Raw genomic sequence first — 27,740 nt, 5'->3', positions numbered from 1 at the left:
AGTCCTGGCCCTCCCTGCCCCGGCCCCACCGCCGCCCCAGCCCGGGTGGAAGAGAAGCCAGTCGGTGCACACGCCAGAGAAGAGAAAAGGTTTAATACGCTGGAGGCGCAGGGCCCAACCAAACCCGTCCCAGCTGCAGGCCCTAGCATGGCCGGGCGGCCCCAGGACAGGCTCTCGCAGTCCTGCAGCCGGGGCTATGGGGCTGGCGACATGCAGGCTGCGTGGAACGGGGCGTGGTTATCCTCACACGAGTGACAATCGCAGCGTCACCACCGCGCGGCTGGGCTCTAGCCCCACGCCTGCCCGGCAGCAGGGACCAGCTGTCACGGTTGGTCCTTCCCGCCACAGCACCCTAACCTGGGAAGCGAGTCCCTGAGCTCCTGGAAGGGCCATTAATGCCGGCATGGGGCAGCTTCCACCTGTGAAGCTCACCAAGGCAAGGGACCAGCTGCACCCCAGATGTCCAAGAGCACCTGCAGCTACGTCCCTCAGGCCTGGTTGGGTCACCCGCTGGTAGCTGGATATCAGCAGGGACAGGTCGTGGCATCCCTGTTTAAGGGCCAGGGTTGTCCTGGGTGTGTGGTTGGGGGGCGTCCTGAACAACTGAGCAGGATCCCCCGGTCGGATGGTACCAGCTGAGCCAGAAAGGAGCTTAGGGGAACTCCTGTTTGCTGGGCCTCCTGAGCCAAGGCAGCTCTTCTGCTGAGCTGCTCTGTATTCATCTCTTCTGGGCGCCATTAGCAGGCAAATAAGCCCCCCTGCTGCCCCCTTCACCCAGCAAAGGGATGTGTCAAAAGATGAACCCCCTCCCCCTAAAAAGAAAACCTGTTCCTAGAAGGTGTTCCCATGCAGGGGCTGCTCAGGGACCTCCCCAGCTCCTCCCACGAGGAAGGGGGCCAGGAGTCCATGGCCTGGGCTGATGGAGAAGGCAAAGGCCAGTGAGCATCTTCAGCCTGGTTCCCGAGCTCGGCCCCACCTTCCCGCTGCAGCTGTTAGTAATAGTAGTCCGACTCCTCGCTCGCCGCATCGTCCTCGGGCCCCGGGCGCAGCTTGGGCAGGGAGAACCCCGGCATGTTCAGCTGATCTGCAGCGACAACGCGGAAGCTGAGGGGAATGGATCTACCGCACCACCAGGGCCTGGGGCCTGGGCCCTCCGTCTCTCCCTACCCCGAGGATGGGAAACCGACCATTCAGCGGCTTCAGCACCCGGAATCCCAAGGGCCAAATCCGTCCCCGGGCTAATCCCGCTGCTGCCAGAGGAGCCTGGGTAGGGATGTGAATGCCCACAGCCACGCACAATGCAGAGCCGCCTGTCCAGCCCAGAAGGGCCCAGAAGAAGGTGAGCTGCTCGTGGAGAGCAGCCTACTACTGCTGCAGTGCATGGAGTTCCCACTCTGTCTCAGGTGCTAGGGCGCCGAGTGCACAGACAGTTCACCCGCAGGCCCCCCCACCCCAGCCGCAGCTCCCCTAGCAGCAAGCGCGAGGGAATCCCCAGCACAGAAGGCCGAGGTCCCACCCGGCTCCCTGCAGTGGTGGGGCTGGCCGGGGCTGGCTGACTCACCTGGCGTCAGGACCGTCAGGCTGGCGCGCGCAGCCACCTCCCCGACCCTGTTCCTGGCGAAGCAGCGATAGGTGCCCTCGTCCGTCACCCGCACGCCCTGGATCTGCAGCCAGCCGGTCACTTCGTATTTCTGGGGGCCGCCCCTGAACTGGAGGCAGACGCTGTCAGGGGGCAGCAGCATCCAGCTGGGCGACTCTGCCAGGCCACCCCTGAGACGGCGAACCTGGGCTCTCGTGGGCCACGGTGTAACTGCGTGGGTGTAACTCTGGGGGTGTAACTGTGGTGCAGCCAGGAAGGGGACCCCAATGAATTTTAGCCCATGGGTCTCAGCGCACATGGCAAAATGCCACCTGCTGTGATCTAGCCGCCCCAGCATTGCAGCCCTGGACACAGGCTCCAGCGGGCTCCCTCCAGAGGCCTGGGAAGGAGGGTGGTTCTCACACAAGGGGAGCCCTGGGGTGGCTCTCGCAGGCAGCAGCTGCTAGGCAGGGGCTGCTGGAGGAGCCGGGCAAACGACTGACTCTAACCAGTTTCCAGACCCAACGCCCCTGCCGTCCTACCCCAGCCAGACGTGGGCATCGCACCCGGGCAGCGCAGCTACAGGGCACCAGTTGGGCGTACGGGCTCAGCCTGTAGGAGGTGTAAGGTTACAGCCTCGCAGTTCCTCTCGGTGCGTCTGGTCCATCCCCGGGTGAGCCCGATGGGCTCCAGGGCCTCGTAGCAAAGAGGCTCCGGCGATGAGGAGCCAGCCTCATACCTCCCAGGGGCTAACCGCTATCGGAGAGCCGGGAACTCCTCACGTGTCTCAGCTCCCCTGCGCTTCCTCTCCTACTTCCGCCTCCGCAGCCCACCCTAACCAATCGCTCTCCTCCTGTTCCTGATGTTGGCCTGTGCCCCACCCCAGAAGTGGCTGCATCTCAGAGGTGACATACAGCTTATTATTGGCTGACACACACATTTCTCTCTCTCTGTTGGCTTCCGGGTGAATTCTGCTGTGTGGCACTGAGTTCCCGCACGAAGCAGGTTCCCTGCCTTCAGCAGAGTGGAAATTCAGAGCTGGGCTGGGTTCAGCCACAGGTGGCTAGCTCGGGGCAGGCCCCCCCTGAGCTGAGGCATGGGACCCAGCAGGGAGCAAGGGAAGGGCAGACTGAATCTCTGCCGAGCTAGGGACAGAGACAAGACGCCAGGGAGAGAGGCAGAAAATAGACCATCCCTTGAGCTACTGCCCAGAGCTCGGATCTGGCGGCTCACCTGCACGGAGATGTGGGGGTCATCCCCAGGCAGTAGGGTCTCCACGCCTTCCTTCCTCCACTCAATGGACGCCATGGGGTAGGCGAAGACCTCACAGCCAAAGATCACGTCCTGCCCGGTGATGTTCCACACGTCGTAGGGGGGGGACAAGATCTGGGGCTCTGCGGAAGGAGGAGAGGGAGAGGGGAGATGAGGGACCCATTGGTTTCGGCTACTGGCTGGCCCCTCGCCGGCCCGGCTGAGCCTTGGGGGGTCTGGCGCTGCCTGATGCAGGTGGGAGATGCATGCAGGGCAGACGGGTCTGACCGCAGGCTGACAGAGACTCCTCTGGGCAAATGGCCACACCCCGCTCACACAGCAGCCAGACCAGGACGCAGGAGAACCTGGATCGGCCTGTCCCCCTCTTTCCTCCCCTCAGTGCTCTGCCCCTTCTCCACTGCCCCCCAGGACATGCCCGGGCACCCTGCATTGCCCTGGCAGGGCTCGGAGCTTTGGAGAGCGTTTGTGGGCACCCCTTTTCCAGAGATGGCCTCAGTCCCATCCCACGCCAATGCACCCACCGGGTGACGCCGCTCAGCAGAGGCCAGACACCCCGCTCTGCCGCGCCCCCCCGGCCCCCACACTTGGCATCAATGTTTACTCACTACTGTGTTACCACGACAGGCAAGGTGGGTCTTAGGCAAGTCACAGCTGTTCTGTGTGGGGAGATGGGCCGTATTCCCTGTCCACTGAGTGTAACCCACACGCCTACTGGGTGCGGGTCACCAGCTCATGGCGTGGCACCTCGACCACTCACGCAGAGAAAGGCTACAGCCTCCGCAGGGAGCCAGCTGCCTCTTATGTTAGGCTATAGGGGCTCATGCACTGAGCTGGGTCAAGTCTGCCTGTGGGTGGTTACTGGGACAGCTGCTGACTAGCAGAGCCAGGGGGTGTGTCTGTTGGTGGTGCACATCATCACATGACTTGGTGCACATAACAAAATTTAATCCGCACATGAACGGAAAACATCAGAGAGAACATTGGCAGCAGGTGGGAATTAAAGAGAACATTGGCAGCCTGTGGTGTGCTGGAGATCCCGGCCAGCTGGCAGGGCAGGAACGTGAGCAGACAAGGACTTGAGGTGCATCCGTGCTTTAGCTTTAGGAGGGCAGCTCAGTGAGTGCCTTTGTCTCATTAAGGAGGTGTGTCTGCCCAGCCTCAGCCCTGGAACGAGTCTTTCAGCATCCAGCTGGGAAGGTGACACACGCTCAAAGGCATGGCCAGGGTGAGGCCAGGCAGACTCAATTAGTCACAATGGCGCTACCTTATTACACGCCTTTCCGCCATGCAAGTGTCCAGCGACGGCCCTTTGTCTTCACCGGCCGTGTTTTGCCCGTCTGCCTCCCAGTTCTGCACCCAACACCACCTGCTGGTCGGCTTCCTGCTGCACTGACAACCCCAAAGGTTAACAAACCCTAAGTGAGGTCCCCGCAAATAAGGAGAGCAGCTTTATGCTCAAACCAAGGCTGGGAACTTTTCATTCATCTTCTGCATTTGAGCCACTAAGCTTTGTGTTTTCAGGCTTCTGTCTGCAACCAGGGCTAGAAACTTGCTTTAAAAAAATGAAAGCTGGGATCCTCCCCAAATCCTCTGACTCCCAGAGCTGGGGCTCTAGGGAAGTTACCCAACAGCATGAGAGTTGGCAGGGGTGTACTCCTCTGGATTTCCCTGTTGAGCACCAGAACTTAGACTAATCCCTAGATCGAAAAATGTGTCACAAAGACGGTTGGTATTAATTATCCCCTTCCACCAGCCAGGGAAACCGAGGCACTGAGAGGGCACCTAGTAAACCAGTGGAAAAAGCTGAAAATGACCTCAGGTCTCCTCCGGCCCCTGCTGGCCAGGCCCCACTCCCACCCGGCCACAGGCAAGAAATCAGGGATGTTCTAACGTGACGTGGTCCCACCTCCCTGCAGTCATTAGATGACTTCTCAAGAACCCTGACACGTCTTTGCTTCTGTGTTCAAAGATAGAATCATAGAACACCAGAATGGGAAGGGACCTCTCGAGGTCAACAGGTCCAGCCCCCTGCCCTCACAGCAGGACCAAGTACCTTCTAGACCATCCCCGATAGACGTTTATCTAACCTGCTCTGAAATATCTCCAAAAATAACGAGAAGTCCTGTGGCACCTTATAGACTAACGGATTTTTTGGAGCATAAGCTTTCGTGGGCAAAAGAAGGGTTCTCGCACTGTTACCACCTTAACCAGAAGCTCCACTGGGCATCAGGCTCCTTTGCTGGGAGGTCACAGGGAGAAGCTCGCAGCCCCCCAGCAGCCTGTATAAGATTGTGGTGGGCGTCTCTGAGACCGCCAGGCCTCTGTTTCCTGTGCTGCTGTGCCCTGCGTGGAGACAGCAACTGTTTCGGGCTTCCCCTCCATGCAGGAGATGGTGCTGTGGTGGTTTTCCACGCTTGGTTTCCTTGATTTCCAGGACTAGTTAGACTGAAGCTGGAAATTCAGACCCTGCAGGACACACTGCTACAGAATTCAGTGCTGGGTCCTGGCCCCCTCCAAAGTGTGGGATGCAAAAGTCGGAGGGTTTCAAACCTCTCTCAGGCTGAGTAAGGGAGAGCGGCACACCCGGCACCAGCCTGGCCTGGGTTTCTAGTGTGAATTCTCCAGGGAAATGAGACCAGCAAACCGCCGGCTATGCCTGCCAGGAAACAGGGAAGAGACGCCTGGGGGCGCTTCGCGCTGTTTGCTTTTAAAATTGTCTGGCCCATTTAAGAGGCAGAATAACGTCCCAGCAGCAGCTCTGGCCACCTGAGACTTCTCAGTCACTTCTCTCTCCACTAAAGAGCAACACTCTTCCCAAGCTGCAAGGTTTGGAAAACACACTGGTTAAATACCAGCTGGTCCCCCCCATCCTCCACAAGATCCCAATAATGCAGGGTTCCCAAACTTTTCAGCATCATGCCCCTGCTTCTGAGTTTTGAGAAACCTTCACACGCACCCCACCTCTTCTTTATCATCATCAACCCCCTTTTAACAAAAAATTCAATTCGTAATTCACAATAAACACAAAAACTTGATATACAAATGTTATTGGAAATTAAAAATAAGCACTCATAGTTTTCCTGGGTCCCTTGCGGGTGTCTGGTGCAGCCCCAGCTGGCCAGCTGCCCAGCCTGCCTGAGACCTGCGCTGCTAGAGTCACCTGCCTGAGCCCCACGCCGCCGGGGCCAGCCACCCGCCCCAGCTGCGGGCCAGCCACCTGAGCCGCCTGCTCAAGCCCCATGCTGCCTGGGCCAGCCACCTGCCTGCCAGCCCAGCTGCCCGAGCCCCACGCTACCGGAGCCAGCCGCCTTCCCACCAGCCTGAGCCCTGGGATGCCAGGGCCAGCCACCCAAACCCCATGAATCCTGCAAGCTGGCCGGCCACTTGAGCCCTGCAAGCCCCGTGAGCTGCCCCCGCCGAGCCCCTCCCGTCCCACAAAGCCAGGCACCTCCAGCCTCCTGCTCTTACCCTATCCTCCTCCAACCCACACTCACTCACCTTTGTAAGTGGGTCTTTGCCAGCTGCCAGCTTTTTATAGCGTCTGCACCGGGTTACCCACGTAAAGTGGCAGGGGCTGAGAGCCGGAAGCAAAGGCCAGCTCTTTCTTCGGGTGGGGGAATGATGGGGAGGTGCTAGGTCACCTCGCCCCCCCTCCCCCCCAGAATTTCTTCATGACCCCAGATTGGGAAACCATGTGCTAACGCCAGCAGGTTGCCCAGCCCAGAAACCTCCCAGGGCCAGCTGTCCATCCCAGCCCCTATGCAAGGGTCCCCCCAGCCAGCATGGGGCTGGCACTTGGGGCAAGTCTGGGGAAACCACCAGAGCACACTGGATTGTGGCTTTTCTCTGCTCCCTCAGACCCTGGGAAGTAGCTGCAAATCAGAGCAGCCCTGAGGCTCCTCTAAATTACTCCCGGGACCGAGCAGGCTCTAGAATGCAGTAAGCACAAAGGCAGCTTAAAGCCGCCTCCCCACTCCAACCCCTGCCCCAAGCTCAGCAAAGGGGAAACGGAGGCTCTTAAGGCCTCTTTTCTCAGCAGCCCAGTCTCCGGCAGCCTGTGTCAGGGGCTCTAAGCCTGGTGCTTTTGTTCTCTTGGAACTCTCTACCAAAAGGTGCGGTTCAGGAGTCCCCAGGCTCTGTGCCCCATCCGCGGCCAGGAGTGACTCTCCGCAGGTGGAAGAAGGAGAGGAGATTCCTGTACTGGGAGTGGCTCCCCCCAGGGAAAGTAGTTTATTCGGCGGCAGAGGTGCAGACTTGTCAGCACAGCAACCAGAAGTGGTCTGTCTGAGCCATGGTGGGGGGGAGAAGAGATCCCCCAGAGGGACCCCCAGGCCTGGAGCCCTACGGCAAAGCCCAGGCAGACTTTGTTCCTCTCCAGCCTCCGGACAGCCCCTCTCTAACTGCCACCTCCGATTCAAACCCCGCTCGGCTCCTCCCCACTCTTTGTCCGGGACAGAGGTGTTACCTGCCAGCTTCGGTTATAGCATCTCCAGCCAGCGCGAGCTGCTCAGCCTGGCCCACCCACCTTCCTGCCTGCCCAGCGCTCCATCACTTCTCCCCCCTTCCAGAGCAAACTGAGCTGGGTCACTCACCCAGTGACCTGGGGAAGTCCCCACCCCACCCGCCGGGTAAAGCATCAGCTGTGACATCGGTGCTCCCCTTTGCCGGGCCTGCCGGGGCGGTGTCCTGCTGGAGACGCTCCACCTTGTCCGGCTGCTGGCCGACTTTGAGGGGCCGTTGTGGCCCCACCCTCTGCGGTTGTACCAGCCCCTCCTCTTCCCTTGGGCTCTGCCCAGGGGCTCCCTGGCCGGGCCCATGAGCTCAGTGAGCCTTTCCCAGAACGCCAGGACTTCCTATACCCTCGATTCTCCACCCGGGCAGCCTCCCCCTCCCATAACTCTCTCAGCAAGCCCAGGGGTCCCCTCCCCCTTCTGCACCGTGGCTCAGTCGGGGGGAACCTGGTGGACCCTTGGGGCACCTCCCTGGGTGCAAACAGCAGGTGGGACAAGTGCTCCTCCCAGTCCTGTGGGTGCAGATACATAAGCCTCCAGCATCTGCTTCAGTGTCTCAAGGAACCGTCCCACCAGCCCGTCGGGCCGGGAGCGACGCTCCGAGGCCCAGGAGAGCAGATCAGGCTTCTCCCGCCAGCACTGGCGCAGGGCGGACATGAAGTCAGCCCCCTGTTGGCTGAGGCCGTCCTTGGGGAACCCCACCCTGCCAAAAATGGCCAGCAGAGCATCTGCCACCGGCTCTGCAGAGCCCCGGCCTTGGGGTAGCAACATCCACCACCACCAGGATGTATTTCTTCCCCACACAGGTTGCCTTGCCGGTGGGCCTCACTGTCTCTATTGCTGCCTTCTGGGAAGGCTCCCCTACAATGGGCAGGCTCCTCACACCAGCTTTCCCTCAGGCTCAGGCTTTCCCCACCCTCTGGCAGGAGCCGTAGGCCCAGCAGTACCACTGCACGGCCGCAAATATCCCTGGCCAATAAAAGGCCTGAAGCAGCCTCAGCCGGGTGCGCCGGATGCCTGGGTGCCCCGAGAATGGGGCGTCATGGGCCAGGTCCAGCAGCGTGAGGCAATACTTTTGGGGCACCACCAGCTGCCACTGGATCCCCATGATCCTACTGCCCCTGGGGGAGCTGTTCGTGGTACAGGCATCCCCTCTCCCACTGAAATCTCTCCTGACGGGCTCCTCCCGGGGCTGAGCCGCACCACGGCCAGCCCGGTCCCTCAGCACCTGCAAGGAGAGATCTGCCTGCACCTCGGCCTGGAATTCAGCAGCTGGGACGGGACAGGGACCTGTTCCCCACCACTTCCTGGGTCTGGATTCTCAGCCCTGCTGAGCCCTGTGCCTGTCGGATCAGGACCCTGCGCCCCCTGCCGGGAGCCCTCCCGTGGGGCAGGGCCATAAACTCCTCGCTAGCTCTGGCTATGGGTAGTGACCAGAGCCCTGGGGGGTCCTTCTGGCCTCTCCTCTAGGTCACCCACCATCAGCACCTCCATAGGCAAGGGCTGGAGCACCCCCACTTCCTTGGGGCCCTCCTCAGCCCCCATTTCAGATGCACCTGGGCTACAGTGCCTTCAACGGGGTCGGGGGCTCTCTGTGCCCCTCAGGGTCACCGGGGCTGGGCACCATGAGGTCTGGGTCACTCGCTCGGGCCGGGCCAGCGTCACCTCCCACCCCATGTCCCCGAAGCCCATCACCTTCCTGTCCCCACCTCCAGGGACACAAGGCTCTCGCTCCGCGGGGACCGCCCCGCCCCCACCTGGCACACGGAGATGCCCACCTCTGGCTGTCAGGTCACCCGGGGGTGCTGGCCTGGGGATCCAGTTTCCCTCAAGCTGAGGACATATTTCCAGCCCCTCCTGCCTGGGCAGCCAGGTCCTCTGGCCACTGGGACCCCATCCCGCTGACCCCCCGAGGTCCCTGCCAGCTGGGCCACTTTGGGAACTTGGGGTCCTGGGCCTGTCTATGCCCCTTCCGCCCCCAGCACTAACAGCCCAGGTCTCATTGTGTCCCTTGGGCTGGCTGCTCTGCCCAGGCCCTGGCTGGCCCGTTTCCTGGGCTCGCCCCGTGGGTGATTCCCTCCGCTGCACAGCCAGGAACCGGTCTCGCCGGGATTCCCTTTCTCTCCAGGATTCTCTGCCACACAGGGCCCAGCTGTCCATGAACTCATCAGCCAGCTTCCCGTGCCGTGTGAGTCCTCTGGCTTCCAGTCCTCGAGCCACAACCTCAGGTCAGGCAGGCACACTCCATAGAACCATTCCAGGACCATCCGCTTGACCCAGTCCTCTGAGGTCTGGGTCTGCGTCCCAAACACGCACTTGCAGTAGTACTGCGTCAGCCAGGAGGCCACATCTGCACAGGTCTCCTCCACACCCTTCTGCGCCTCCTGGGACTTCTCCCTGTACGCGCCGGGGGTCAGCCTGACCTTACGCAGCAGGGCCTGTCTGACCTGTTCGTAGCTCCCCGGCTGCAGCCCCTCCACCTGGTTGAGCACCTCTGCAGCCTTCTGCAGTGAGCTGGGGAGACCTGGGGCACCTCACAGGCTTGCTCGAAGGAGGCGAGAAACCCATCCAGGTCCCCCACGTCCTTACCCTGAGACTGCATGATCCTCTCAAAGTGACTGCCAGTCCTTTCCGCTCACCGCAGCTGGGGCCTCTCAGCTTCTCAGGCCCGCTCATGCTGCCGCTCTCTCTCACTCTCTCTCCAGACGGATTCTCTCCAGTTCTTGGCATTCCTGTTCCAAGTCCTGCAACCCCCTTCGTCTCAGATCAAATTCCAGACACTTCAGCTCCCTGGAGGAGGTGCTGAGTGGGGAGGAGATGCGACTGGCCGTATGGATCCCAGCAGCCCTGGGGGTTATCCAGCCGCTGCCAGCCCCTTCCTGAGCCTCAGCTGTGCGGGGGTCTGGCGTCTCCCCAGGGCCTGTCTGGTGGCTCCCTGTGGGGTCTGGCCCCAACTCCAAAGAGCGATCGTTCTCTTCCAGCTGGGCTCTGGTGGATTTGCTGCTAGGGAGCCTCCCTCCCTGCATAATGGGACAATGTCTGATTTAAGTCACCGATAATACGCCATTGCCGTGGTTCGGGGAGGCCCCCTCAGTGTGCCAGCCTCCTTGTGGGTCACTCCTCCCGGGGGCTAGGCCGTAGGCCCCTCTGCCTCTGGGGACTGCACCTCACTGTCCTTCAGCACATCTGAACCACGCCAGCCGTCCTTCTTCCACCTGCATCCCAGTCACTTACCACTGGATGATCCCTCCCCATGGTGCAGTAGATCCCACCGCTCACACCAGCTGTAATTGGATTCGGGGTCCCCAAGCTCTGCACCCCACTCTCAGCCAGGAGTGACTCTCACTCAGCAGGTGGAAGAGAAGTTTTATAAGGCAACAGAGGGGCAGTGCGGTACAGACTTGTCAGCACAGCAACCAGAAGTGGTCTGTCTGACCCATGTTGGAGACCTCCCAGAGGGAACCCCAGGCCTGGAGCCTCTGGCTCGGGCCCCACGTGCCTTTGCTCCTCTGTAGCCTCCAGACTCTCCCCACTAACTATTTGCCTCTAATTCAGACCCAGCTGGGCTCCTCCCTGCTCTTTGTTCGGGGACAGAGGTTTTACCTGCCAGCTTCGGTTACAACCGGCAGGGGGTCATCCCCAGGCCATGTGAGCTGCTCAGCCTGTCACTCACTAGCACCCACCACTACTTCACACTGAGGACTGACACAGCTACCAGCCCTGGGAAGCAGAGTCAGCTGTTTGCTTTGTTCACAACATTTCTGCGAAGCAGCCTTGCCAGGGAATTAGATCGCACAAGATAAAGCATGTTAGAGGGAAGTTACTGTGAAGGGAATAAACTGTGAAGCATTACGAATAGCTGGGGGCGTTAGCTGCTGTCACTAGGTTTCAGAGTGAACACCCCACTACATGGAATGAGTGTTGAGCCCTCTCTTCCTCAGCAGATTGTTTCAGTGTCTGTCTGCAGGCTCAGGCAGGGAACAGTTCGACTAAGGTTTTCTTCTCCATGAAAAAGGATAGAAATGTGGTTTTTAATGACAAAATATTGGAAATATTAAAAAATGCCAGAGCTAACCTCAGACATTAGCATGGAATGCTGTACATTTCTCACGGCCAGCCAGTCTTAGTTCCCTCCCAGAAATTACCCTACAAACTAGAGAAGGTTTTTTAAAACGTAAATTTAAACAAGTCACAAAAGCAAATTAAAGCAGCCCAAATCCCCCTGCTGGGAGCGAACGGAGGCTCTCGAGAAGACAGAGGGGGTGGGGCAGCTATTTTTGTTTGCACTGGCAACAGAGGGGAAATAAGTCAACTTGATTTAAAATGAGCCCATAATGAAACCAAGAGTTCACCAATGTTTCTCTGGAACTTTCACATGTGTTTTGAGTGTGCTACATTCACACACACACACACACACACACACACACACACACACACCCTGAGGCCTGCCCAGAAATTCTGCAGAACCTGGCCAAGATCCCCCCGCCGATTTCCATTGATTGCTCTTTGTGAGGAGCCAGACAGCCTAGTGGTTACATCAGTGCGCTGTACAGGCTTCCAGTGTGAGCCTGAATGTATCACATCATCGCCCCGTGCCTCAGTTTCCCACCTGAAAGCGACCTAGGGCTCCCATTGGTGCAAGAAGACCTACAATTCCCACTGTGGTTGGGGTGCATTGTCTGCTGCCTGGCACGTCCTGCTGGGGCTTTGGCGGTCATGCAGGGGGAGACGGAAAGAAAGAAGCGACCCCAGATGCTACCTGATTCGCAGGGTCCCTCATGGGCCACGGTGAGGTTTGCCTCGGGGTGGGCATGAAACATCTCCTGGAACTTGCAGACCTGGGGGTAGGTCCTCCCATCGGAGCCACACAGGGCCTGGCTGGAGAGGCAGGTGCACTGGGGCTCAGGCACCTCACCCTGCCGGAGGTCCCCCGTCTCCAGCTTGCACTCCAGGTGGTCCCCGCACTTCCCGTAGAAGTGGTTGGTGTTGTCCAGGTCACAGATCTGCCCCTCCAGGTTGGCACACTCCCAGCAACAGTCACAAGGGTCCCGCACCAGCCCTGCCAGGCACCCCCGGGGCAAGGGGCATTCCTCCGGGCTGCAGTCTGAGCAGCTCTCCCCTTCCTCCAGCAGCCTCTGCCAGCCACGCTGCAGGTAGTCCGGGGCAGTGGGCAGAGCCCCGTAGGGCCGTAGCAGGGCCCAGTTCAAACACAGCAAGAGAACAAGGACGTGGGACATTCTCACCGGCTCTCTGGGTCTCTGAGCCCGGTCGCCACCATCACTTAGACACTGTATGTCTGGCAGCCTCTCCCTCTTCAACGCTGAGAAGCCACACACGTCTGCAAGAAAGAGAACTGGGTTACTGGGTTGCTAGAGCACAGAGAGATGCCTCTGCCAGGGATGGAGCAAAGCGCAGAGCAGATCTCTGACCAGTCCAAGATCTGGGGCCAATCAGCATCTGAAGATGTCCCCTGGGCCGCCTCCAGGAGGAGGGAAGGAGGGAAGGCCCCTGGGGAGGACAGATGGAAGTGTGGTGCTTTGGAAGAGAGACGCAATCAGAAACGTGCCCCATTCCCACCTCTTGCACTAGGAGAACGTTTCCGGGGGTTCTCAGGAAACCACCGAGTGCCTGACTCCCTTCCAAGGGGTGATGGGCACTCAAGGGATCGGAAAGGGCTTGGCCAGGCAGTATTAGCCAGGCAGGACACCTGCAGGTTTCAGTCAGAGCTCTATTTTGGTTAAGGGCAGACAGACCGTTACGATCCCTTGGGCGGACATCCCATGTAGCAAAGGCCAATTTCAACCGCGGGTTCCTGTACCCAGCCCAGAAACCGCTGGCTGAGCTAAACTTGTCCTTCAGAAAGCCAAAGACCTCAAATTAAAGCCTCCAGGCTTCAGAGATTCTGCCACATCCTCGTTCCGGTGGTTAAGCCAGCAGCCTGTTAGAAATGTGCATCTCCAGCCCAGTCCAAACCATTCTCACTCCAGCCAGCAGCTGTCAGATCAGCCTCCTTTTGTCTTCCTTCCACCGCTCCCCACCCTGCCCTGGGCAGGAATTGTATCAGGTGCCTCCTGATCTCAGGGAGGTTGGCAGCACTGGGAGGGAGTGTGTCCTAGTGGTTAGTGCAAGTGACTGGCCACTGCTGAGCCTCAGATTGCCCGGGTGTGATATGAAGATAATGCCATGCCTGGTACTACACCTCCCTCCTGCAGGTGTGTGCTGCTTGAAGCCACCTTGAGCCCACCAGGGAACGGCAGTGCGCTCCTTGGGGGAAAGGACCCAGGCCATTGGGTGGACACGGTTGCCAGCATAGGAAATCAGAGAAGCAATTCCTTCTCCCCAGGATCACAGAGACACAGCCGGTGCCCAGACACCCCAGTGACGGATGCCTGACATGCTTGGAGGTGGGAGTGGGGTTTGCACCATGCAGAGAGGGCTTCCCCAGAGCCACCTGCCTGATTCCAGGGACTTAGTCGGAGTATTGGGTTCTCAGCACTGCTGAGAAAGCAGGTCCATAGCTGGGTTTAGCTACCAGGGGAGGCCAAGCCCCGCCGAACAGGCGTGAGCACAGAGCAGAGCTCTCCCCGTCACCCTCTTTGTGCGTTACACCCGCCCCCCCAGGGGGATCTCAAACCCAGGTCTGCTCCCTTGGCTGAGAGCCCCAAAGGGGGAGACACTCGGGTGAGCCAAGCCGAGCTGTCCACCACCAGAAGCAGCTGCTCTTGCAAGACTGGACTGGCATTTCCTCTGGCCCCAGCTGAACACACCCAGAGGAGCCAGCTGGTTCTGCAGGGGACGGTGCACAGTTATTTCTGGGCAAACCAGATTTGGGAAGGAAAGCCGGGCTGTTGCCAGCCTTTTGTTCTCTTAGGGTCCCCCGGCTCGCCTTTCCGAGGGGCCAGCAGAAAGCAGCAGCGCCGCAGCCACCCACAGTGCTGTGCCCAGGCTAGGAAGCCCCTCGCCCTGCTGGCAAAGCAGAGGGCCAAGAGAACACCTATGGCCACTGGTGCCAACGCTGGGCTTTTCTGCCCTGTGGGATACTGCAGACACAGCGTGTGGCACCCTTCCCACCCGGCATTCGCCCTGGTCCAACACCTCCAGGGGAGGGAACACAGTGCCCGTCTCTCATGCAACTCCAGCACCTACGTGCCTACTCCTGCTCGCCAGCGAGTGACCAGTTCCCCTTCCGCTGGCACCTCCTCCATCAGGCTCTCGGAGCCTGTGCCACCTCTCAGCCCCACCTGAGACAGGGGCAGCGACAAAGTCCATTAAAGTGGTGGTACACCAGGCCACACAGCAGCAAGGAGCAGAGACCAGGAGTCCTGGCTCCCAGGCCCCTGCTCTGACCACTAGCCCGCACTTCCTTCCCAGACCTGGGGGTGCAGAACCCAGGAGTCCTGGGTGTCTGCTCTGACCACTAGCCCGCACTTCCTTCCCAGACCTGGGGGTGCAGAACCCAGGAGCCCCGGGTGTCTGCTCTCACCACTCACCCGCACTCCCCTCCAGGCGCCAGGCACAGAACTCACCTCTAGCCCCAGCCCAGCTCCTGCTTCACAACAGCCACTTAGACCCCGGGACGCCACAAAGCCAGTCACGGTTCCCACGGGCACTGCAAAGCCGCCTGTGGCCGGCCTGAGCCGGGGAGGGGCCTGGGGGTATCTCAACCCCGCCCCCATCCCCAGCACGCTGGATCGCCAAACCCTTCCCCCGGCGGCGCCCCTAGCCGCGCAGCGCCGCCTTCCCGCCCGCTCCAGCCGCCTGATCCGAGCGCTTGGGGCTCAGCCCTGGGCCGAGCCGCCCTGCAGACGGGAGAGGCTCCGGCCCGGCGAGATGGCGAGGCAGAGCCCAGAGCGCAGCGCCCCGGAGCCCAGAGCGCAGCGCCGGGCGGGGAGCGCCGAGGCCAGGCTGCGTTGCGGCTCTGGCCGGCCGCCTGTGGGCGAGAGCGGCCCCGCTGGTGGCACGCAGCAGCCCGAGGCCTTACCGGAGCGGCGGGGATGCGCTGGGGGCCCGGCCGGCGGAGCGGCGTCTCCTGCGGGCTGCCGGGGCAGAGTGAAACGTGACTCCCGGCCGAGCGCTCCGCAGCGGGCCTGGAGCCCCGCCAGCCCAGCCTGGCCCGGCCCGGCGCAGCTGTAACCGGACACCCCTCGCCCTGCGCTCCGGCCTGCAGGTCCGGGCAGGGAGCCCCAAAGGAGGGGCTGGGGGGGGCGTGGGGTAACCCAGCTCCAAGGCACAGCGCAAAGGCCAGAGAGGATGGGGGCTCCAGCCCGGTGTGCCCTGGACAAGCTGTGGCTATGGCCCCCTGGCCAGAACCGTGCCAAGGCCTGTGCCACGCAGACCGTCTGCTCCAGGCTGGGATTCTGCTGCAGGCTGGGACCCGAGTCACAGCAGGATTTGGGCTCTGGTCTCTGTTCCCTCTAAGCAGAGCGCTTGGGCAGCTGCTCAGGAGAGTCGGGTGCTGCCCAGCTGATTAGCCCAGCGCCCACAGCCAGGTGTTGTTTCTTTAGGTGGTGCATATTCCCACGGGCCTCGGTGCACACAATAAAATTTGTTCCACATACGGGTGGAAAAAATTAGAGGGATCCCTTGGTCTAACCTGTGCTGCCCCTCAGTAGCGTCCTAGAACCAGGCCCTGAGTGCTGGCTGAGCTGTGTCAGATTGGTTTGTGTGCAGCAAGAAAGGGGGTCTGGGCTCAAACCTGAGCCAGAGCCCAGACTTGCCGTGCAGTGGAAACAGAACCCCTGTGCCTCGATTTCCCAGTGGCACAGAGGGTATCCCAAGTATGCGAAGGCCACTCTGCAGGTGGGATTTGAAACGGGTGTAGATAGGCTGCTTATGCCTAAGTGTGGACGCTCTTCTGTCGGTTTCGGCTCAGCTTCCTTCCCTTTAGGTTAGCCAGGAGTCGACTCCGGTTCAGTGGAAAACGCTGCTCTCAAATCAAACCCAGGCAGCCCATCTCACAGGGTCCGTTGGACTGAAACGGGTTAAAATCCCCGTCCATGTGACACCAGCAGAACTTTCCCATGCCGAGGAGGCCGGGGCAGTTTATAGGTGGGGGCCAAGGCAGTGACAGGGGCTGGGCCTGAGCTACTGCTTCTCCCAGTGTCTTTGTCCCAGCTCTGTGACAGCTCTGCAGCGTGACCTTGGGCACGTGCTGGCAGGGCTCCATGCCTCAGTCTACCCATCTGTAAAATGGGGCTGACGATCCCTCTCTCCTTTGTCAGGTGATTTGGGATCAAGGGATGTGCCATTCTGCGCTTTGACACTAATTGTCCATCTTCTCCACTTCTTTGACTGCTCCCAGTGGCATCCACCTGGCACTGTGGATGCTGTGGGGGTACAGATAACAGGTCTGCTGCCACCCCCGGCAGTACCAAGGGAGCAGCGTTTGAGGCTTTGCCTCTCACAATAATTTCAGCTGCTGCGAAAGGGGCTTCTGGAGCCATGGAGTCACGCGGTTTCTTTTATTGCTTCGGTCTGATTCTGCAAATCCAGCCACACATTCCCCCGGTCCCAGGAGCTTCTTCAGCCAGGCTGAGCATTCAGACGTGGTTTCTTACAGACTGGAAAATGTACGGGCTTTGTGCCTGCCAATCCCAGCTTTTCTCGCCAAAATTCCCACGAAAGCCACCAGCCACAAAGGTGTTTTTTCCGCCTGCTTTGCATTCCGACCTCTTGCCCTGCAAGCTCTCGTTGTGATGGGCTCGGGCCCCTGCAAGCTGTGCTAACCGCAGCCCAGCCTCTTGGTGTTCAACACAACCCTCCCTTCGGTTCCAGGGGGAGTGAGCAATCCACCCGCCTCTGTCCCAGCCCACTGTGCTTTGGAGCAGAGATGCCCCCGACTTCACTACCTGGAGGCTGCGGTGTGGTCTAGTGCAGGGGTCAGCAACCCCCGGCACAGGTGCCAAGAGTGGCATGTGAGCCAATGTTCATCGGCGTGGGAAGCGGGAGCTCAGCCCTGCTCCTCCTCCCCTATGCAGCCGGCAGCTTGTTCGAAGCCATCCTGCCTGCGGATGAACAGAAGACCAGCTAATGCTGCCAACCACCCCCGGAGGGTAAAGCTCGGCCTCTTCATTTATTTATGAATGAAGCTGCTGTAAGTAGGACTGTCAGTGAGTTTTAAAAGTATCAACCGGCCCTCGGACTGAACATAGAGGTCAAAAGGTCAAATTTTGGCACTCTGCCTTGGAAAGGTTGCTGCCCCCTGGTCTAGCGGGTGTGGAGGCGGAACTGGATGTCATGAGTTCTGGGTTTTAGTGCTCACTCCCCATCTGTGCCTCCATTTTCCACCTGTAAAATGGGGCCAAGCACAGCCATCGGGTGTTGTGTCCACAGATGGGAATGCCCCTCTGCCATCCTAGGAGCAGCTTGTGCTGGGAGTGCTTGCAGGGCTGGAGCTGTTCCCACAGCTGCTGTGCGGGGAAAGTCTGGCAGCGAACGGAAGAGCAGGGGAGAGTCGGGAGACGGCCCCTCCCCCGGGTGTTCGTCCAACCAGAGCTGGTCCATGGAAGCCCCTGCAGGAAATGGCGTCAGAGCTACTGGTCCCCCGGGTGTTAACTTGGCTGCTGATTTTCTGGGCCTCATGGTTAAATGCGCGAAGGCGGAAAGCTCTCCACGAGCCCCGGCGCCCAGATGTCCTGCCCAGCTGGGGGCCTTCCGCCCGGCACACGCCGCTCCTGCCAGTCCTCAGAGACATCACCCCCCCTTCGGATGTCTCCATTCCCCATGCACCCCTGTGTCCCACTAGACCGTTCCCAAGCTATTGGAATGGGGAGAGGGCAGGGTGATATATGCCCCAAGCTAAAGGCCAGCCAGGCTGACGGGAACACCCCAGTGGAGATCAGAGTCTGAACACCTGCCAGAACTAGAGGCCTGAATCACCTGGGCTCCTGGCAGGGCCTGGCGGACTCCATATTCCAGCAGCAGAGACCCAGGAGGCGGCTTTGTAGCGCCTATAAGGGAGCCAGATGTGAGGCCCAGAACAGCTGGACAGGAGCGAAGGAGGGGGTACAGAAATAGCCCCTCCCGACACCCTGGAGCCATGCTCTGCGTGCAGAAGCCAGAGCCGGCATTCAAACCCAGAGCTGTAATTACTGGGCTGGGGAGACGCCCTGGGCTGCCTGTGGATTTCCATTTCCAGATGGGCCCGGCTGGGAGCCCCCGACAGGCAGGAGTGGGGCACAGGGTGGATCCCGCCTTCCCCATAACACCCCAGGGAGTTGTTCATTTCGCTCACGCAACCAGCCCCTTCCAGGAGTCCTTCTATTCAGGGGCTGCTTTTCCCACAGAGGAGCTGGCTGCATTTCCCTCTTCCCTGCAGGGCCTGGCCAGGGCCTGCGGCTGGTTCTCGTGGGACAGTCGGTGGCTGCATCCCAGAGGATTGCAACACCACACGCAGGAGTGGCATCCCAGCACGCGAACCGGGGAGGCAGCATTCCCAATCCCCTTTGCTCCTGGGAGGGATCTGTACAGGCCTTGGATGGGAGACAAAACACCGTCCCCCTGCCCAGGTAACACTCCCCTAAGGTGCTGCAAGCAGCAGGTGGAGGGAACAATAAGCAGCAGGCCTCCCTCTGAGCCTGGGGTATTTGCTGAGGGGCTGGCACCTGGAGAAGGGGGTTGGACGGCTGGGGTCATGACCAGCATTCCCTGTAAGCTGAGCGTGCGGGCAGCTGCCCACGAGAGAGTCAAGCGCTGCCCAGCTGCTTAAAGCACTCACGGCCACCAGCGCGTTTCTGTCAGTGCTGAGTTTGGAACGTAACTAGCCCCCAGCTACAGCGGAGACAGGCTGCCGCAGACCCTGGTGCTGAGCTGTTTGTTGCACAGACCAAAGCCAGCTGCTTCTGGCACTTGGATCCTGACGGATGGCTGCAAGCGACAGCCGGCAGAGCTCACAGAGCTGAGTGTTGCTTTGGGTTGGGGGGTTCCCTTGAAACCCAGAACAGTTTTGGTGACGCCCCTGCAGAGCAAGCACAGGCTTTGGGTGCCACAGAGTTACACAGGGCCCTGGCAACTTCATTCCTCTGTCCTATAATCCCCTGCGCATGTTCCTCTGGAGGCTGGAGCTTGGCCCCTTTCACGCACCCGTCTGCCTTGGCAACACAGGACCCCGGCTCTTTCTCCACTCCCACACCACTGCGTAGCGTTGCTGTGTGCTGTGAAAGATCTGTCATCTCCCACCCCAGAGTCAGCCTGGTCCCATTCCCCTCTACAGGCCAGGCAACCGGGTCAAACTACATTTCCCATGATGCTCCAGGGATCCCCATGCAGGCGAGGGCAAGTGGTGCATCATGGGAACCCCATCGAGCACCCTGCGCTCTGACTTGAACCCAATGGGTTGGGTTGGGTTGGGTTGGTGCTCCTGCTGCCTGGGGGGTTGGTGAGGAGGCAGCTGTGTACCCCCTTCCCACCAGCCATGGTCAGCTCACTGCTCAGCCAGCGTCACCCACTGCTCACTCTGCAGAGAACACACAGTGCAGGTGCGAGTGGCAGACAGAAAGAGCAACCCAGGCAGCCGCCTGGCCAGGAGCTGGCAGCAACACAGACACAGGTGTAGGGGACTGGGTCAGGTGACCCCACTTTTCCATCCCAAGCCTGCTTTGTTGGAAACTCTTCAGCTACGCGGCGCTCGTCTGTGATGCCAGGGCGTGTTCCCCCCGTGGCAAGCCAGCAGGGGAGCGGAGACGGAGAGGGCAGAGGATGCAACTGGGTGAGATCAGAGAATCCTAGGGCAGGACGGGACCTCAGGAAGTCATCTAGTCCAGCCCCCTGCCCAAAGCAGGATCAACCCCACTAAGTCATCCCAGCCAGGACCTGTCAAGCCAGGACTTACAAACCTCAAGGGATGGAGAATCCACCACCTCTCTAGGCAACGCATGTCAGTGCTTCAGCACCCGCCTGGGGAAGTTCTTTTTCCTAATATCCAACCTACACCTCTCCCTCTTCAACTTTAGACCATTGCTCCTTGTTCTGTCATCTGACACCACTGAGAACAGTTTCTCACCCTCCTCGCTAGAGCCCCCTTCAGGAAGTTGAAGGCTGCAATTAAATGACCCCTCACTCTTCTCTTCTGTAAACTAAACAAGCCCAAATCCCTCAGCCCCTCCTCATAGGTCTTGTGCTCCAGCCCCTTAATCATTTCTGTTGCCCTTCACTGAACCTGCTCCAGCACATCCACATCCTTTTTATACTGGGGGGCCCAAAACTGGACACAATATCCCAGATGTGGCCTCACCAGAGCTGAATAGAGGAGAACAGCAATGTCTCTAGATCTGCTCGAAATGCTCCTCCTAATGCACCCTAGTATGTCATTAGCCGCCTTGGCTACAAGCGCGCACTGTTTACTCATATCCAGCCTCTCATCCACCAGAACCCCGAGGTCCCTTTCCGCTGTATGTGACACTCGTGTGACACATGCCTGTCCGCTTCCTGGTGCCATGGTAGAGCTCGTCCACAGTGCCACCATCCATAGCCTCTCCTGGGCTCGTGCTTTGAGAATCATAGAATCATAGAACAATAGAGCTGGAAGAGACCTAAAAAAGCCATCGAGTCCAGCCCCCAGCAGGACCAAACCCATCAGATCAGCCCAGCCAGGAATATTGTGGGTGACCATATCAAAAGCTTTGCTAAAGTCCAGGTAAATCACATCCATTGATTTTCCCCTATCCACAGAGCCAGTTATCTCATCGTAGAAACCAATGAGATTGGTCAGGCGTGACTTGCTCTTCGGGAATCCAGGCTGACTATTCCTGATCATTTTCCCCTCCTCCAAGTGCCTCAAAATGACTTCCTTGAGGAGCCCCTCCATGATTTTCCCAGGGATTGAGGTAAGTCTGACTGGCTGATAGTTCCCTGGATCATCCTGGTTCCCTTTTTTAAAGACAGGCCCTACATTTGCCTTTTGCCATTCACCCGGGATCTCTCCCGATCTCCACGACTTTTCAAAGATAAGAGTCCAGGGTTCGTCAACGACATGCGCCAACTCCCCCAGAACCCTCGCATGAATTAGGTCCGGGCCCATCGGTTTATGTACGTTTAGCTTTTTTAGATCGCTCCTAACCTGTTCTTTCCCCACCAGAGGCCGTCCACCTTCATCCCACAGTGCATCACTTATCGCATTACTCCAGGGCCTGTGTGTCTCTTGTAACAGTCCATGCTTCTGTCCTTCCACTGGCTGAGCAAGGCAGTGGGATCTCTCCACCACAGCCAATGCAGCAAGCTGTGCGTCCTTCACGGCTCCCACAGCTCCATTACGAGGGTCTGGCAGGAAGGCCTAGGAGAGCATCAGGCTTGTAGCATCCCATCCCCTCCCTCTCTAATGCACCCAGCTGCCGGGGGACGTTGGTTAATGTAGCCTGGTTACTGTACGGCACATGCAGTGGTCCTTGCTTCAGCTGTCCCCCTCCCTGGCTCTGATCCTAGCTCTGCCAGCCGGCTAAGCCTCTCTCTCCCGGATCTGCTCCAGCTCCTGCACTCAGACTGCCTCCTCCGTTGATGGGCAGAAGGATCGCAGCGAGGACGACGGCGGGTTAAGGCCCGAGGTAGCCGTCGTTCCCAGCCTTTTCAGTCACCCGGCACGCTTCAGTGACACAAACAATTCCACAGCGTGCCCCCTTTCTCCAGCCGACTCGATTGCTCAGAAACGTCCCGGCTGCTCCGATGCGTGAACGTTTCAGCTCCACCACAGGAGACACGTCCTAGCACGTACAGACACGTTTGCAAAATCCGCTCGAGCCCACGCGAGGGAGATGAGTGCACGAGGAACTGCTGAAAGCAGCTCCCCTCCCGGCCAGCCTGCTGGAGCCAGGACACTGCATGTAAACCACATCCCGGCTCCAACAGGCTCCTTCCCTCGCCCCTTACCACATCAGAGCCTGGGGGCGGGCTCCCCGCCGGCGCAGGGGTGCATTAAGGGTTGGGCCTGGCAGCAACCACTCATGTCGGAGACCTCCTGGACTACGCTGGGGGTGCTGGGTGGATCCTCGGGTGCTCACACGCCACATGGGGCTCGCCACCATTTGCAACCCCTTGCCCGTACTCCAGGACGTACGGGCGGCCTTGCCGCGCCCCTCGCTTGCCCCAGCCTCTGCTCACTGCAGCTCCTCCGGTGCTGGTTTCAAGGCCCCAATTCCGCGAGCCCCCCAGCCTCCTGCCCCCCGTACTCCCTGCCAGCTGTGCCAATCGCAGCCGATCCGTTTTAGAACTGTGCCCAGAGAACGGCTGGACACGCTCGTGCTCCGCACTCTCCATTTCCTCCCCCTTCGGTCCCACCCTGACACTGATTGGAGGGACTCTTTGCCACCTAGGGAGGATGAGGAGCCCCAGTGGGCCAGGCTGTATTCCACCTGGCTCCCAAGGCTCACCGGGGACCTCATCTGGCAGCTTCTGCAAGGAGCAGTGAGCCCGGGCGTGTCCTTGGCAGGGTTCACCCCCGTCCCCGCCGCCTGCTCTTGTTGCAGCATGAGAGAAAACCTGGCGCACGTCTACCTAGAATGCACCAGGCTTCAGCCCCTGCTCCGGTCCCTCCAGAGCCCCTTCTTGAGGTTGTGGCTGCCCTTCTCCCCCACCTGCTCCTCTCCGCACACAAGTCGGAGACCTCCTCGGCCACCTCCCCTAGCCCTCGCCAGAGCCGCGATCTAGCACGCCAGCAGGCAGAGGGTGGACGAGGGGGCGCTCTGCGGCTGTGGGGTCTACTTCTGTTCCTCCCTTATCTCACGCAGCCGGGCAGAGCTCTCCTGGGCGGCGTCCGCTGGCTCCTTAGCCAGCTTCGAGGGGCAGAGGGCGCGCTGCCGGGTTCTCTGCTCCGTGTCCCCGTCCGGTTCCCGCGTTTTAAGCCTGGGACCCGCACCGCCCGGCCCTAGTGCTTTTTGATTGGTCGCAAGTGTTCAACTGAGTCTGGGTCCTGCAGCCTCTCCTGTTAGGCTGGGGAGGGGCCTTGGTGGGACGGCTCAGCCTACCCCAGCACTCACAGAGTGCCCGCTCCTTTGGGCGGTGAAGCAGCTTCTCAGCTGCCTCCACAGTGGGGAAACTCAGGAACCGCACACCAGTTGGGACTCAGGCAGCCTTGCTGTTTGATCCCCATCTGGCGTGGGTTCATTAGCACCCCCCCCACTCCACACACACACACACACACAGAGTGGCTCTGCAAAGAGCCACCGAAGGGGAAACTGATGACATTTCAGCGCTCGCTTGGACAGTTCTCAGGGCACAGCAGTTTGCCATGGCACACTGGCTGAACACCTTGGCGCTAAGCCACGGTTCCTAAATCCCTGGGCTGGCGCAGCCTAGCAGTCAACACTTGCTGTTCCCTGGAGAGGAGCCCTGGGCAAGGTTTGACTCAACTAAATTCATGGGTTTGCCTCCTGCTGGCACCACATGTGGAAATCGATGTGCCCTGTAACTTTTTCCATCCAGGTGTGGAATAAATTTTGTTCTGTGCACCAAGGCATGTCTGGATGCACACCACCAGGACGAACACACGCCATTGGCTCTGGGCGCTTTGCTACTCAGGTGGGTGGCACTGGACTTTCTCCTGGGCAGCTGCCCAAGTGCTCAGCTTACAGGGAACACTGGTCCTGGCCCAGCACGTTTGAAGCTGGTAGCAGTTCACTGTCGGTTTCGGTGGGCAGAGGATTAGGTCCCTCAGGACCAAGTCAGGTGCTGGTGCTCAGGGACTGTGGAAGCCAATACGCTGCCTTGAATGTCAGTGGCCGCCTCAGTGAGGGAGGAACATCGGCCAGCCCTTTCCTGCTGCTGTGCTCAGGATGTCCCCAGGGAGCTTTAGTTTCCACCCCAACAGGACACCAGAGACAGGACAAGAGGGACGGAGCCGTAACATCCCACCTGAAGGAGGACACGACTTAGAACGCAGCCTGTCCAGCTGTGAGCCAGAGTCGTCATTGCCTAGATGCCAGACTCCAGCCGGGGGGGGTGGGGCTTCACCCCGAGGGTCTGCTCCACCACAGCTGAGCCCGGCCAGCTAGACCACAAGACCTTCACAAATCCTGGACCGATCCCGTCCTCCCATGTTCCTTCCCCAGGGAAGAGCAAAAACCAGACGGGTGCCCTAGAAGACAGATTAAAGAGATGAGGACTTCTGAGCTCAGAAAAGAGGAGACCGGGGGGATAGGATAGAGGTCTACAAAATGATGAGCTGTGTGGAGAAGGTGAACGAGGAAAAATTATTTACTTGTTCCCGTAATATCAGAACTAGAGGACACCAAACGAAATTAATGGGCAGCGGGTTTAAAACCAATAAAAGCAAGTTCTCCTTCACAGAGCACACAGTCAACCTGTGGAACTCCTTGCCAGAGGAGGCTGTGAAGGCCAGGACTATAACTGAGTTTAAAAAGAGCTATATAAATCCATGGAGGTTAGGTTCATCAAAGGCTATTAGCCAGGATGGTTAAGGAATGGTGTCCCTAGACTCTGTTCGTCCGAGGCTGGAGGTAGATGGCAGGAGAGAGATCGTCACCTGTTCAGTTCTCTCTGGGGCACCCGGTGTTGGCCACTGTTGGCAGACAGGAGACTGGACTGGATGGACCTTTGGTCTGACCCAGTAGGGCCGTTCTTACGTTCACGAATCCATCTCCTTTTGGCCGGAGACCCAGCGCAAGCACAGACAGGTGCTCCCTGGAGATGGCCAGACAAAGAGGGTGTGCTCAGTAAAGCTGCTGGGGCTGAAAAGCTGTATCAATCCCAGGCTCATGGAGCTTTGGAAAACGTACTGGGTTTCTATGGAGCACAATCCACCCCATCACACCCCAAGTCTGGAGAAAGCTTCCGGTTTGATCTCCTTGCGCCTCTTTCAAATACGTAGTGTGTCGTAAAGGCAGGCCCAAGATCCATCCCTTACAACGACTAAGGGTCGCAGCAGACCACAAGCTGAGTACGAGTCGGCTGTGAGACGACGTCGCAAAAACAAACATCATTCTGGATGCATTCGCAGGAGTGTCGTGAGCAAGACACGGCGAGTCATTCCTCCTCTCCACTCTGCCCCGAGGAGGCCTTCACTGGAGGACTGAGTCCCATTCTGGGCACCGCCCGGCAGGGAAGTTGTGGAGAAACTGGAGAAGGTCCAGAAAAGAGCAAGAAACAGGAGAGGGAAGACTGAAAGAACTGGGTTTGTTTAGTTTGGAAAAGAGGAGACTGAGATGGGACATAACTGCTTGCAAAAGGTTATTGCAAGGAGGAGGGAGAAAGATTGTTCTCCTCAACTGCTGAGGACAGGACAAGGAGCAACAGGCTTAAACTGCAGCAAGGGAGGTTTAGGTTGGCCGTTAGGAAAAGCTGCCTGTCGGGGTGGTTAAGCCCTGGGCCCTTCCAGCTGTCTCTAATGACAGGGTGTGCCGCCACCGTGTCTCTTTGGGGCTGCGGCTCAACTCCAGCGTCTCTCTTGGAAATAGTAAGGGCTTTTTTAAAGCATCAGGAGCAGACAGCGGGGAACGTGTCACCTGCGCCCTGTCTGCAGGGCAATGCCTCCACCCTGCTCCCATCCCATCCCCGAGTGTCACCCCCAGCAGCAGGGGGAACACCCTGGGGAGACTCCCCTCCAGGATCCTCATCAGGATTTTAGAGCAACCAAGGAGTAGGCCAGGGCCGAGAGAATCCACCACTGTCTTGACTGGGAGCCCGATGCCTGAAGCCCCAGACTCCCTGCTCTGAGCCATGCAGCTGGAAGTCAGGGAACAGGAGCAGTAGCAGGCCAGACCCCTGGTGTCTCCCTGCCCTGCTCCTGCAGCTCCTGCCTCTGCAGAGCGGCTGCCGCCTCCCCGCCCCACAGGGCTGCCCCTCCCCAGGGGAGAGCAATGTAAGGCACTAAAATGTCTAGGGACAGCCCTGGCTCTGGATCAGAGCTGCCCCCTGGCTCTTTGCTCTGTCTCCTAAGGGCTTTCACAGCGAGGCAGTAAATTCTCCTTCTCCCCTGCTGGTAAATCACTGGCAACTCAGCTTGGGCTTGAGCACAATGCAGGGGATTGAAACGCGGCTCTGGAAAAGAAGGCGTATTAGACCAGCGGTTTTCCACCAGTGTGCCGTGACACAGTCGGTGTGCCGTGAGAACTCTCCAAGTGTGCCGTGGAATTTCATCAGGTCCCCCTGCTGGGGCTCTTTGCAGAGCCATCACAGGGGAAACTGATGACCGGGGGCCAGCTGAGGTGTCATGGCTCCTTCCCCACTCTAGCAAGACAAATGCAGAAGTGGGGGCCAGCAAAAGTACCTCCAAGACCTTATCTACCAGGTTTTGGTAAAAGTTTCCTCCACAAAAATCCTAAAAACCTTAGATTTTGGGGATAAAATTCGCTGCCACCACCCAGGTAATAATAAGGAAACCAGGGAGAGGCTACTTGGGAAATCTCAGTCCCACTGAGGCGTGCCGGGGGACGGAAAAGGTTGGAAGCGCTGCTCCAGACTGACTGGGGCACCAGACACCCCAGTATTGGGAGCTGTGTCTTAAATAGGCAAGTATGCCCCCCACCCTCTGGAAATAAGTACTCTGACTTCTCACGCTGGCTGTCTGGTCCCCCTAAGAGGGACCGATCTGATTGAACCGGGGAAGGTTTGCCAGAGCCCACTGCTGGGTCTCCGTGAGTCTTAAGCTCTCCGCCCCAGAGCCCCACGGATGCAGAATGCAGCAGGGAGCTGTTGTAGCCGCACCCACCTTACACCGCTTGCAGAGGCAGACTGAGGTTCATTGAAGCCCTGGCACAAAAAAAAAGTCGGGGTCCCCACAGTCCTGGGGGCCCAGGGTCGTCGGCATCAGGCCCAGCGAATGGCCTCTTGGCTTCGGCGTATGGGTCAGACTTAGTTGCAAGCCCCTCTGCAGGGCTCTCGGGCCCCCATGAACAAGGCCCACAGTCCATAACGATGCCAACGGCTCATGCGCAGAGCAACGAAGCAGCAGGAAGGAAAATGGCAAACCTGTGCATTTCCTGCGCTGCAGCCCGGGGGCTCCCCGCGGCTGCTTGCTCCAGCCCTGGCTGCAGGGGAGGGCTGCAGCGCAAGGGGGGAGGCAGCTGAGACCACATCAGCGCCACTGTGCCAGCGTTATTTCATGCTCCGGTCGGTTTCTGTTGGCCAGAAATGGCTGGGAAGGGAAGGGGGGGTTACCACTTTCTCCAGGGGATTCCCCCCACGCTGCACTCCCGTCTGGCAAAACATTACCCAGCAGCCCCTCTGCTGGCCGAAAACAAAGTCCCATTCAACAAGCTGAGCACACTTGGCTGCTGGAAGGGGTCTAGCCATTTCCTGCGAAGGGGGAGGACTCAACAGCCCCCTCCCTGTGCATCTGCTCAGCTGCACTGGGCTTCCACACACCTGCAAAGCAGCTGCCGGACAAAGGCAGGATTCCAGCTTCCCCACTTCCCAGCCGCTCTCTGTCGGCG

General features: G+C 59.3%; 1 protein-coding gene across 3 annotated transcripts; it reads right to left on the bottom strand.

Moving 5' to 3' along the window:
* Positions 1 to 82: 82 nt before the first annotated feature.
* KAZALD1 (Kazal type serine peptidase inhibitor domain 1) lies at positions 83 to 27,325 on the bottom strand. 3 transcript variants are annotated; one of them, XM_074999935.1, is made up of 5 exons: positions 27,277 to 27,325; positions 12,122 to 12,700; positions 2,813 to 2,973; positions 1,562 to 1,709; positions 83 to 1,084 (listed from the first exon to the last, which is right to left on the bottom strand). In XM_074999935.1, the coding sequence occupies exons 2-5, from the start codon at positions 12,597 to 12,599 to the stop codon at positions 993 to 995; spliced, it is 879 nt and encodes a 292-aa protein (XP_074856036.1). In that variant the 5' UTR covers positions 12,600 to 12,700; positions 27,277 to 27,325; the 3' UTR covers positions 83 to 992. The 3 variants fall into 3 exon arrangements, with proteins under 3 accessions (XP_074856036.1, XP_074856034.1, XP_074856035.1); XM_074999933.1 differs by lacking the exon at positions 27,277 to 27,325 and adding an exon at positions 15,344 to 15,543; XM_074999934.1 differs by lacking the exon at positions 27,277 to 27,325 and adding an exon at positions 14,889 to 15,028.
* Positions 27,326 to 27,740: the final 415 nt, after the last annotated feature.

The sequence above is a fragment of the Carettochelys insculpta genome, chromosome 7, assembly GCF_033958435.1.
Source record: "Carettochelys insculpta isolate YL-2023 chromosome 7, ASM3395843v1, whole genome shotgun sequence".
Taxonomy (NCBI): Eukaryota; Metazoa; Chordata; order Testudines; family Carettochelyidae; genus Carettochelys; species Carettochelys insculpta.
The sequence above is the reverse complement of the archived record's forward strand: the minus strand, read 5'-3'. Positions and strand labels throughout refer to the sequence as shown.